The 11,987-nt window shown below is 47.8% G+C and overlaps 6 protein-coding genes across 6 annotated transcripts; 2 read left to right on the plus strand and 4 right to left on the minus strand.

Annotated features, from left to right (window-relative positions):
• Positions 1-306: 306 nt before the first annotated feature.
• Positions 307-1,206, plus strand: txl1_0 (Thioredoxin-like protein; the record flags this gene model as incomplete). Its single annotated transcript, XM_031147128.1, has 1 exon — positions 307-1,206. One exon carries the CDS (start codon positions 307-309, stop codon positions 1,204-1,206), a length of 900 nt encoding a protein of 299 aa, XP_031007590.1.
• A 567-nt stretch (positions 1,207-1,773) lies between these two features.
• On the minus strand, positions 1,774-2,548 carry GSTF1 (Glutathione S-transferase; the record flags this gene model as incomplete). Its single annotated transcript, XM_031147129.1, has 2 exons — positions 1,774-2,313; positions 2,363-2,548. 2 exons carry the CDS (start codon positions 2,546-2,548, stop codon positions 1,774-1,776), a joined length of 726 nt encoding a protein of 241 aa, XP_031007591.1.
• Positions 2,549-2,935: 387 nt separating this feature from the next.
• LHYA1_G002153 (putative transcriptional regulatory protein) lies at positions 2,936-4,313 on the plus strand (the record flags this gene model as incomplete). The annotated part of the gene is made up of 2 exons (XM_031147130.1): positions 2,936-3,012; positions 3,101-4,313. 2 exons carry the CDS (start codon positions 2,936-2,938, stop codon positions 4,311-4,313), a joined length of 1,290 nt encoding a protein of 429 aa, XP_031007592.1.
• Positions 4,314-4,903: 590 nt separating this feature from the next.
• On the minus strand, positions 4,904-6,557 carry LHYA1_G002154 (uncharacterized protein; the record flags this gene model as incomplete). The annotated part of the gene is given in 3 exon segments (XM_031147131.1): positions 4,904-6,178; positions 6,307-6,387; positions 6,399-6,557. 3 exon segments carry the CDS (start codon positions 6,555-6,557, stop codon positions 4,904-4,906), a joined length of 1,515 nt encoding a protein of 504 aa, XP_031007593.1.
• A 1,194-nt stretch (positions 6,558-7,751) lies between these two features.
• Positions 7,752-9,978, minus strand: mic60 (MICOS complex subunit; the record flags this gene model as incomplete). Its single annotated transcript, XM_031147132.1, has 3 exons — positions 7,752-7,796; positions 7,847-9,775; positions 9,859-9,978. The coding sequence occupies 3 exons, from the start codon at positions 9,976-9,978 to the stop codon at positions 7,752-7,754; spliced, it is 2,094 nt and encodes a 697-aa protein (XP_031007594.1).
• A 740-nt stretch (positions 9,979-10,718) lies between these two features.
• Positions 10,719-11,595, minus strand: ypt5 (GTP-binding protein ypt5; the record flags this gene model as incomplete). Its single annotated transcript, XM_031147133.1, has 5 exons — positions 10,719-11,066; positions 11,119-11,310; positions 11,361-11,387; positions 11,438-11,457; positions 11,523-11,595. The coding sequence occupies 5 exons, from the start codon at positions 11,593-11,595 to the stop codon at positions 10,719-10,721; spliced, it is 660 nt and encodes a 219-aa protein (XP_031007595.1).
• Between the last annotated feature and the right edge of the window lie 392 nt (positions 11,596-11,987).

The following is an 11,987-nucleotide window of genomic DNA, read 5'->3' on the forward strand; positions in this document are numbered from 1 at the left end:
TATAGAGTCGTCATTTAGCCCATTTGCCCATTTGCGTATTACTGGGTGGGAAGAATGGTAGCGGAGTCTTGGAAATGGCGGCTGTAAATCGACACATTCAGGGGGGCTTAGGGGCGATTAGCGAGATGTTTAGCGAAGTTAGTGGCTGAGGTGAGTTTCAGGGCTGATAAGGTAAGCTTAGGCCGAAGTTTCCAGGCGTGGAGGGGCAATTGAATCTATAAACAAACAACCTTAACTCTTTCTTCTACAACATCAATAAATACCTACCTATACATAAAACAACAACAACAACTTCCTCAATACACTATGCAGGAAATCAAAACCCTCTCGCAGTTTAACAAACTCAAAGCCAACCCTCTCCTCATCATCGACTTTTATGCCACATGGTGCGGTCCCTGCAAAGTCATCTCCCCCGCATTCGACAGACTCGCAAACCCCCACGAATCCTCCCCCTCAATCATCTTTGCGAAAGTCGACGTCGATAAGGCGAAAGATGTTGCGCAAACATGTGGCATAACGGCCATGCCGACGTTCCAAGTCTTCAAGAACGGCAGCAAAGTGGATGAAGTCAAGGGCGCGGATGTTCAACAACTAACGACCAAGATTGGATATTATACGGCGGCAGCGGCAAAGGAGAATACTGGGCAAGGAGCTTCGTCGACCAGCGGTTTGAAGTCGAAGAAGGCAGATTCTACAGCTGGTCCGGGCAGTCTACGCTCATTAATCGATATCGACGCGGCCAAGTTGTTCAATAACTCCAACCTCAGCTCCGCACGGAATATCGCCTCCCCTCCTCCAGCAGGATACGCCGTGGCATCCGCATCAGGCGCACGTCTCCTCATCCACCTCCCCTTCACCCAAGCCGTCAGCGCCAGCCACCTCCACATAAGCATTGCGAAAGACTCCCTTTCCAACGCTCCTTCTAGGATACAAGTTGGCACAAACGTCCCAGTCCGGGTAACAAAGTCCCCCGAGGGGGTCGAGTCAAACGATCTCGATTTGGAGTCTTTGACCAAGGCGGAAAATACTCAAGCGTTCAATGTCTTCTCTGACGAATACGTTGATGGCAAAGCCGAGCTGAAGCTTAAGACCTCCAAATTTACTGCGATCAAGAGCTTGACCATTCGGGTTGATGCAAATCTAAGCGGCGATGAAAAGACGATTAGCAAGATTGGAACAATGGACATAATTGGTAGCAAGGTCTGATGGGAGAGGTTTGAATTTCTAAATCAGGCCGCCATATGCTCCCTCAAACCCTATTGAGCCCACAAACACAACCGTCGCGGTCAGCAGGGAGAGCCACAGGATTCGTCGGAATAATGGAAGACATTCTCGGAATAGAGGAGGGAAGAAAACCAAATCCTCTCGTCATGCCACCTGAAACTTAGTTAGTAGATACTCTAGACGAGTAGCAGGATACCTGTTTAGAAACAGCGATTAAATGCTTCCTATGATGCATATTTCCACACTTCTTCTCAATTCTTCTCCACTGTTACACTGCGTAGTGCTAGAAGTATTTGTGTTTAACATCTTGCCTTTCTTTATGCCATATGCCTTATTTCTCAAGGCTACTTAGGTCTACTCAGGTCTACTCGCCCGTTTTGACCCCTTTTCACCCAGCCAGGGATCCAAAAACTGTCACCACTAGAACTAATCCCCAGGATGCAAAAATATCCACATGCATGGATATTACATTTTCCTAAGACTTTTACTCTATTAAGGCGATCATTGTTTCACCTTGCATCTTTCTTCCCCTATGTCCCAACTATTTATCTATCTACCAGCAGCAACCGCAGCCTCCTTGTCAGCGGCCATTATCCTCTGTATGGCTTGCCGATTCACGCAGCGATCCCACCAAGCACTCACAGCTTCGCGACTGACGATGACATCTCCGTACCCGCATGCGAAAAGTCTTTGGATCAGCGGAACGTAGTAAATATCGACGAGGGTGAAGTCATTTCCTGCCATGTAGGAGTTCTGGTGCAAGAGACGTTCTGCAACGTCGAAAAACATCTCGACCAATCGCAGTGCATCTGAGACAACGGCGTCGTCAGGAGGCAGCCCCATGGATCTTTTTGCAAATTTCTCGAATGCGATTCTACCTGCTGGCTCTGCGAAACAAAGCGTTTCCACGCACTGCGCCTGGCCGAATAGCGCCGCGGCTTCGACGTCCGAGTCGCGCGGTACAAGTGGAAAGGAGTACTTTGTTGCGAGGTATTTGCAGATTGCGCGGCTCTCATAGAGATTGAAACCGTCGGCGGAAGTTATTACAGGTATTTTATCCCACGGGTGACGTTTCTGGTGCTCTTTGGACTGGAACAAATATTTGAGCATCGTCTTCGAAGAGAAAAGGGTCACGCACCTTTTGCTCCCCTTTTTGAAGGTTGAGAAGCACGAGTTCGTAGTCCGTAAAGCCACCTTCAGCAAGAGTCAAGCGGACACGATCGGTGTTAGTCGAACCGCGAGAGCCATACAGAGTAAAGGCTGGCATCTTCGAGCTGTTTAGTAGTTTCGACGCGAATCCGGGGCTATTTGCGAGCCTCGACATTATTTATTGTATAAGCAGGTACTCGTACTCATTTCGAGGGAGATGGGGCCAAGGACTCGGTATATATATACGAAACATATATAAGCCAAAGACATCTCGCCAAGAGCAGGAGCCAAAGTAGCGCTATCTACAGAGTCTGGATGCCTTCACTTCGAATTAAGACCATTAGGACATGGAACGCAGCCGTATTATTGGTGGGTTCGCTTTTGCTACCCAATCGAGCTAGCACCGACGCCTGTTCCTCTGGGCTCAACTACCAAAGTACGTGAAGCGAATTCAACTCGCCTTCCTCATAGTCCCGGTGGAGAATCAATCAAATCGTATCATTCGATTCATCTGCTCGGATTTCCTGTGAAGGGTGTTGCATGGCAAGCGTGAATATCGAACATGGCCGGAAGCGTTGTCGCACGCAAACAGAACAATAGGTGTAGAACCAAGGTGAGAACTGGTAGTATAACCTGCAGGTCAGTCATAGTGGCCAGATCCCATCACCAACCGGTTTATACCCCAAGGTCAGCTCTGCAGCAGGATTGTGCTCAATTAGCAATATAGAATTAGGAAGGTCAAATGCGACGAGAATAAGCCGTTTTGCGAAAAATGTGTCAACACTAGTCGTACTTGCGACGACTACGAGTCCCCATTTAAACTTTTTACCAGTCAACCCATCAACAGCGCTCATGCTGGCGGCATCAAGTCAGACGTTGGCTTACGACCCATCCAGCCCACCTTCATTAACATCGCCCCTCAGGACATCTATCTTCTCGATCATTACTTTTCAACCAAAACCATGTTCGACGTGAAGCTGGGCTGTGATGAAGAAGCCAGGCAAGTGCTTCAAGCTAGCTTAACTGATCCGCCTATACGACACGCAGTCTTGTCTCTTAAAGCTCTTCGGGAAGATCTCGAGATGTCTAGGGACGGTCCGGCATCTATCGTGCAGCCAACCCCGAGCTATCAATATGGCATCCAGCAATACAGTATGGCTTTGGGGGGTCTTGCATCTAACTTGTCATCTTTGGGCTCCAACGGGTTGAAGTCGGCATTACTTTGCTGTCAGATCTTCGTCAGCATTGAGCAAGTGCAGAAGAGCTACGCTACTATGGCCCAGCATATCATTCGAGGACTCAGAAACATGCACGAGTACCTGGTAAGGCCAGGTTTTGTCGCCACCAATACATTGGTGCCAGCACACCATGACCAAGTACCCTTCCTGGATGTTTTCATCATTAAGCTGTTTGCTGCACCTTGTAAATTTGCGGATCCTCCAGCAGCAGTCGACGTAAGCGGGACGACGTCGTCTGCGTGTTTGATTTCGCCTCGTCAACAGCCTATTGAATCTCGCCATCTTCGCACGATTGCACCCGACATGCGGACAGAGCTTACAAGAATTGCTGCGTCCACGCTTGAATTCCTCGGCCAAGTGTCGCAAATCGAATCTGTAGGAATCGCTCTTCGACTACTTTCCGAGAAAGGAGCTCTGCTGGACTCTTTAGAAGCGTGGCCAATTGATCTTGAGCTCGTTCAGGAGGAGATGGGATCTCCTGGTTCTGAGCCTATTTCGGTGTCTTTCTTGCGCTTCTTCCATCTAGTACTGAAACTCGTTCTCTTGGGGGCACTAGACTCCTCGCCAGATCTTTATGCCGAGCTACGGACTGAGAATGACAGACTGCAGGGCATAGCCGAAAACGTGGGTGAAAAAGTCGGGGCTTATATAACGTGCAGTGAGGCTAGGAGTGGTCGAGGGGAGCGCTCCACAGTGCGCTGATATTTATAGTGGCGTAATCTTTCCTAGCCATGCACCTGATTCTTGTATTTTCACAATCAATGGATTCCGCAGACTCCATTGCTGGCAATTCGAGCAGGAGAGGTGGCTTCTAGTTACAGTATGGAGACCGAACAAACCAATTAGTGGTTGATTCTGTCTCTGAACCGGCTGCCCGGCGTAACTACTTCCTAATTTTGAGGCCCTTGGACTACTAGACTATAGGAAAACTATAAGCGGTTTGCGAGGCGCTATAAGAGGGTCCCTCTATGCGTAATCTAGCTAAATTATTAGCACGCTTAAGACTTAGGGTTCAGCTTAGGTTAGAGCAGTAGCAGCTTTGGTCTAAAGATGGAAATAGAAATTACTTATATCGATATTCCGATGTGAGATATCCTATTCTTTCCAATATCAATTTAAAATTGTTCTACCCCACCTTCACAATTATTCTACTTTGGTTTCTCATCATGCAGTTCGTCGTTCTCTTTGCCAGATACAATCCAGATAGGATGATACTAGCCAACTGATCGGATTCCGATGGGATAGTGCCTACAGAGCACACGTTGTATCATAATATAGCTTACATGTGATACTTAGATAAGGCGTACAGTTCTAACCTCGCATTTTGTACGCCAGTCTTCGAATACATCTAACTTGAAACTACTGACAAATGTAAAGTGCCCAATCCTTGTATATGTATCGGGGGTTTCTTCGTTTGAAGGAGCGACCTTAAGCAATATTCCAGCACGGCCGTTCAGAAGAAGGCATATAAGCATGATTGGTTGATGATCTATGTCTAAAGTCGCTCGACATAGCGGCTGCTGCGCATCTGTGGTTTTGAGCATGATGGAGCTATAGGTGTTGTTTGGACAATCTCTGGCCCCTGCAACCGCGAGACCTAGATATCCTTTTATAATAATACTTGCGTCCAGTACCTCGCCATACATATCAGATCCGGAAAGGGTGCTTGCAGCATGCAGGATTTTTGCATTGTATGCCGAGTTTTCCTTTACTATCGCCCGCTGCCATTGTAAGCTGAAGCTGATCGGGCCATCATAGGCTGCCCAAGACCAAGATGGCGCTCGGTAGGCCTCGGGCTTATTCAGAGGTCTTCTTTGCCAGGCTTTTGCCTGTGGTGATGTATGTCGCCTCCATAAAAGACCATTTATCATATCGACTTCCCATATTCCTGCGAGATACCGGGCACCAATCACCATATAAGCTTCTGCTGCAAACGCCGAGACAGCTGGCAATCGATCCCGGCTGTCGGTAATAGACCGATATGTATAAAATAACGATATGCCTGTGTACCACGCTGCGAGTGTCTCTTCTCTCATTTCTGAAGCCGACAGACCACCTTGGTTGAAAAGGTCTGGTCGGAGGTTACGGTAATGCCGTGGACTGATCGTAGGACCTCCGTATGATGGACCCCACATTCCATCCACCCTCTTCACACTTTGTCTACAAGCAAAATAGACTTGGTCGCTTGCATATACTAGAACACGTGATGCTAAGACTGACTCCTGGAAAATCCACGCTCTGCTGTTTGTGGGTGCATCACCAACTACCTTGGTATAGGTGGGCAGTCTCGCATAAACGTAAGTCTCGTGTCCTTCAGTGTCTCTGCTGAACAACAGTTTACACGGGGGAATACTAGGAGCCTTTCGAGTGTGGAGGAACCCTTGAGCGACTGCATTCGAGGATGCAGCCTGGATTGTAAAGACTGAATTTTTATATATTTGGCTCATCCTTGAGATCTCTTCTTGCTTCGCTTCGTTATCATCCTGTAAGATGCAAAGAGCATCCACCCACAGATATTGCTGGCCGAGCCTTCGAGTGAGTATGACAGCATCTTTCAAAGTTTGTGGCTATCTTGAAGTCAGTATTATTTGAAAAGGCAAAGGTTTGGACGTGAAACATTATCGTTTCAGTAAACCCTTTACAATATATTATAAGACATTAGGAATGCGAGATACCATTCCCAGATTTGACTCACCTGTCGAGGGCTAAACATTTTTTCAACCCCTCTTTGGAGCTTCTCACCAACTGTAGTGTTTGAGGACCACCCCAGCAATAACTGAGAGTTACATACGATCCTAATAATGTTCCGTCATTTTCTACAAGCAGAGGCTCCCTTGAGCCATCCAATGGGCCAACATTAATAGCAAACGATGGCAATAACGTAGATTCAAGAGGTGAGCAGCTCTTGTGGTTGGAAAAGCAGTCGAGCAAAGAATCTTGGACCATTTTAATAATTTGCTCTCCTGCTGGATCAAGTCCAACTTCTCTTCCATCAATCAGATTCGGGGCCACTTCATCTGTAAGAAATATAAATTTGGTTAGCTAAAATATCTTGCTCGATGTTACAGAAAATAGAGGGAAGTTGAATCAATGTGCCGGAAAGTTACCCACCTTCTTTTACGAAAAGTGTCATTTTCGAGCCTCCATTACCTAAGTAATCCGTTGATACCCAGATATACTGGCGGTCATATCGTGGTGAGTGACACGGGGCATATTCCAAGCCGACTATAGTTTTTGCTGCTTCACCATTCTTTTTCTCTCGAATCGATTCAAAGCTAAATGCTCCTAATAGGGTATGCCAAATGATTTTGCAGAGGGGACAATCCTTTTCCACGGATTCTTCCAGAGTTTGGATCGTGTGATGCTCTTGGACACCATTGAAGTCATTGAGTGGTGGGAGAGCCTTGCAAAGTGAACATAACATTTGTACTTCTGTCATCGGGAAATATGGTTCCAATCAAGGATTACTTGTTACGTAAGAGGGACGTGATTCTGGGAGGATGTTGTGTGTTATGTGTATTAGGAACTTAATAAGAGAGCAGGAGACTGAGATTGCGGACAAAATTGCGGAGACACGTTTTAGGCGCATGCCAAGCGTAAGCCTTTGCTGCTGTATCACGATAAAGCACGCGAAACATGTTAGTCTGTCTAACCCCCTTGTAAACGAACTCTGGGTATTAATGAGAGTAGATATGTACCTGAAGGGATAATCCAAAAGTCAACTTAGCTTAACCATCCAGCAGAGGACAATTGTGAAATTGCGATCTCCAAAAACGCAAACTGCGGTTCCCATTTCAAATTTAATTGAAGGTATGACTTGTCTCCTGATAGCTTGCTAGAAAGGATTATATCTATCTCCTTGAGCTTGATTTTGAACACACGGGAAACATCAGAGTAGCATAGATTCAAATACCGAAGGATGAAGACGTGTCGAGGAGAAATTCCCCAAAACAACAATATTACCTACTAAGCCATCACTTCTCCCCAAGATATAGTAATTGGTATGACAAAATTGACAAGCTGTATAATGATGGGAATTGCTAAGCAGTTGTGATGGGAAAGGTATAAATATGCATTTCTATTTTAGTACTCGTACACCTAGCTACTGGTCTCAATCATGTACAAACGAAACGTCAGCGCCTATTCGACCCTCAAGCTTTGTAGCCTTGCTTCCGTAGCAATTACCTGCATCAATATTAGCACTACATATCAGAAGAAATCAGGAGAGAACTTACATCTAAAGCCTGCTGCACCTCAAGCACCTTCCTCACCTCACCAAGCCAGTCCCGGCTCAAAGTCTTCGCCCACCCCTTCAACCCATTCATCTCTCTCGCTGCACCGTCTAAATCACCTTCCTCCAAGAAAGTCTCTGTCCTCGTCAAGATACTCTCAACATCATCACCAGTAGCAAGACCCTTCTTTTTGAATAAAAGCTTGCTGAGGACAAAGCTCGATGCATGGCTTGCGACTCCAGCATCTTCTGGGAGCAGGGAAGCTTTTCTGACTTCGGTTGCGACGCGGCGGAAACGATCGATGAGTTGAGCAGACGAGGGAATACCGTGCTGGTAGGCGGTAGGCTTGATGGATGCGATGGCTGCATTAACAACAGGGTCATCGGAAGCAATTTCTTTCAATGCTGCGAGCTCCCGAATGAATGAGCGAGGAACCTGGCTCTTCTCCAGATTTGCACGGACTGCTTCGACGGCCACATGAAGATGCTGAGTCTTGAGGTTAGAATCCACGACTGAGTTCCAATCCGTAGTAAGCTTCTCGAGATCGTCGACGGTTTTGGAGAGATCGGTAAGTTTGCCCAGCCGACCAGCTCGTTCTTCCTCGACGCGATCCTTGACTTCTTGGGTGAACTTCTTCCTCATGTCCACTGCTTGCTCAAGAAGTCCATTCCGGAGGCGCTGCTGGTTGACTTCGTTCGCGCGCTCGATCTCGGCTTTGAGCTTCTGCTCGTAATTCTCCTGCAGTCTTTGGCGTTCAGACTGGTACTCTTCTTGCCATTGAGCCTGTTGGTCGCTCATCTCAGCCTCGACTCTTCGGAGAAGCTCCTTGGCAGAACGGTCAAAGTCTTCCCGCTCGCTGCTAATCTTGGTATCTGCGTCTTTCTGTGCAGCATCTTTTAAGGCTCTGATTTTGCTTCCGACCTTGCTCAACTCGCGCTTTGCCTTTCCAATCGTGGTGGAGAACCTGGAGTCGGAGTTGTCGGCATTCACAACAGTAATGATATCATTGAGAATTTTGACCAGGTCCTGAACAAGGGGCTCATTGGCGTCTTTGATATTGATCGGGTCAATTCGTGTGACCTCAGGCGGGAACTGGGAAGGTTGATCGACTTCTGGAGATGTGAAAGGGACCGCTTGCGGCGACTCCTTTTTAGAATTGGGTTTCTCGTTGGTGGCGGGGTGCCCGGGTTTCGCTGGTGACTGAGACTCGGGGGACTTTCCAGCAACTGACACATTTAGAGCTGGGAGGTCCGCCGTATCTTTCTTTACTTCCTCAACAGCCTTGACCTTCTCGGCAATCTGTTTCTCGGTGGGAGACTGTATAGCCTCCTTAGGCTCGTGTGCATCCGGCTTCGTAGCGTTGGCATGTCTGTTGTCTTCTGATACCTTCCAAGAAACACCGCTTTGACTCGGGATTGTGATCTGATCTCCAGTATCTCTCGGCTTCGACCGTCTTGTGACTGATGGGAAACGTTTTCGAAACTCTCTCTCTTCGAAATAAAGCACAGCGTCTTCGCCGTAGGGCACGTATTCGGTGAAGAAATCATGGAAGTTATCGTTGACGGTCGAGTAATAAATACCTCCACCATAACCCAGGGCTATTAGGAGAACAAGGGCTGTAAAGGTCCTGCGAATGCGGCGTTTGGGCTTCGGGGCAGGGGCAGGTGGTGGTGGAGGAGGAGGGGGAGGAGAAGAGCCCGTTGATTTAGGCGGGGCGGCGTTGACCTCGGCTGGCGATGGAGGAGTCAATGGTACATTTTGAGGAGGGATCGTGGAGCTTGCAGGCGTAGGGGAGGTTGCAATCTTTGAACTAGGTGATGTTGCGACAGGTCCAGGAGGGAGTGGCTGGGAAGTAGCTGTGCTCGCAGATCCAGGAAGAACAATGGGTTTCGAATCGCTGATGCTGGGTTTGGAGGCATCGGCATAGCCTCTCTATAAGTTGGCAGCACAAGTCAGCAATCTGCCTATATTATATCGCCCAATTGACCATATTCGAAGTATTTGAGAGCTCATACCAGGGTGCCCGGGACCACCCGAGCTGCCTGTACTGCATGCCATTGAGGCCCAGCATTAGAGGCAATGGGCCTGTATGCCAGTGCCAATGCCTTGGACGAGCGAAGAGAAGCGCGCAGCATGGCGGGCTGCGTATGGTGAGAGCGAGAACGAGGGTCGGCGGTGGATTTATGAGGTTGTTAATGCGCGTGAAACAAGCTGGAGCTGTGTTCGGGCTGCAAAATGTTTCCTGGTGGTTACAACCTTCCCGCCCCTGTCTTCCGTCACGCCAAGACTTCCGCCGCCTCCGAACGCAGCAAGGCAAGCCAAGTTGAGAGCATGGAAGGTGAGGGATGCAATGACCATAACTCAGCAACTATAATAAGGCATGTATATGACATTTATATTGTACTGTTTTTGCTTAATGCAAGCCTAGTAAAGTTTTGCATAGTAAAGTAGCGTCTTTCATTATTATGCATCAAGTACCTATGCACACCATATCCTCCAAAGCCTTTGATATCAATATCAGTGTGATTGTGTTCTATTGCATATTGCATATCGTACAACCCAAATGCCGCAGAACAATTCAATGGAAAGACCCTCTCACGCCTTGCAGGAAAAACCCTGCACCCACTAAAACTAACCCCCCTCTGAGGAGAAACCAGACACATCTCAAGGTATTAAACGACTGCTCTCATAAACAGGTTGAGATCCGGCATGTACTGCTGCCGTCTCTCAATCCCGTCAGTTTCCCACCGAAAAAAGACAACGCTGGACATTCCTGCAGTAGTGATTATGATCCACTCCACTCTCACGTAAATGATCTCTCACCGCCCAAGTATGTCGAGTATCCGGTATCCCGTAAAAATCACTTGTCCCCCCTCTAACAGCTGCAAGGACCTCCCGCCTGGGTTCCTGGAGTATCAGGTCGTAGCTCAACACCTCCTCGTCCACCGGATCTTGGGTTCCTCGGTCCCGCCTGGTCTAAGGGTAGCTTCTTCGCAATCGATGTAAATAGTTCTCGGACGTTCTCGGCTGTCTTGGCTGATGTTTCGAAGAAAAGCAGCCCTGCTTCCCTAGCATATGCTTCGGCGTCGGCGGTCTGAATTGCCCGCTTATCAGGTTGCTCAGTGACCAAATCCAACTTGTTTCCTGCCAAAGCGATGATAATGTTCTCGTTTGCCTGCCGTTGCAGCTCTTTTACCCATTGCTTTGCCTTATCCAGTGATGACTATTGGTGTACTTATCAGCTGAGTCCAGGTACCAGCCAGATAAATCCTTACCGCTTGTGTAATATCATAAACCACCACAGCACAGTTGGCATTCCGGTAGTACATAGGTGCCAAGGATTTGTATCTCTCCTGCCCGGCGGTATCCCATATCTCGAACTTGACGGTGGTGTTCTCGTCGAGTGATATTGTTTGTGTTAAGAAAGCGGCACCAATCGTGCTCTCTCTGTAAGAATCGAACTGGTCCTATAGAGATGTCAGTGGCTAGAAGTAGAAGCGTAGTCTAGCAGTCGTACCTTGACGAAGCGCAAGACGATGGAACTCTACGTTGAAGTTAGTTCTAGGACGGGTGGTTTGAATGTACAAGGCGCACCTTTCCCACGGCAGATTCTCCTAGAGGTAGACGTTAGAACAGTAGCTAGAGTTGAAAGTTCTACAGGAAACAACAAGGCACATACCTAATAATACTAGCTTGAACTGCGCAAATCGAGAGTTCCCAACGCGGGAGCCTGCTGGGCCTCTGGCAGCCATATTGGGTGATGAGATTGGAGGGGGTCGAGGAGAGAGGGGATAGGATGGACGAGCGTTTGTAGGAACAGTGATTTGTGAGACCGAGATTGCAAGAGGAAGATGCGGATGTGGTATAGTGTTTTGTTTCGTGGATGGGTATTGCTTGCTTGGAGGTCTTGGGACCGAGTGACGATGTCTTGCTGCGAACGGAAGAGACGCTATTTAGATATCACGTGGGATTTATTTATAAGGGTCAGGATACATTCACCCTTATATTGGATATTGAACAACGTGAAGGACTTCCATAAGTCCTTCGTGATTCATGCTTCATGCTTCATACATTTACATGATTTCTACTTGTTGATGGTTTGGGCTTACCTCTGTTATAATTCCATAATTATCAGTGTCATGGT

Source organism: Lachnellula hyalina, assembly GCF_007821495.1.
Source record: "Lachnellula hyalina strain CBS 185.66 chromosome Unknown contig00026, whole genome shotgun sequence".
Taxonomy (NCBI): Eukaryota; Fungi; Ascomycota; class Leotiomycetes; order Helotiales; family Lachnaceae; genus Lachnellula; species Lachnellula hyalina.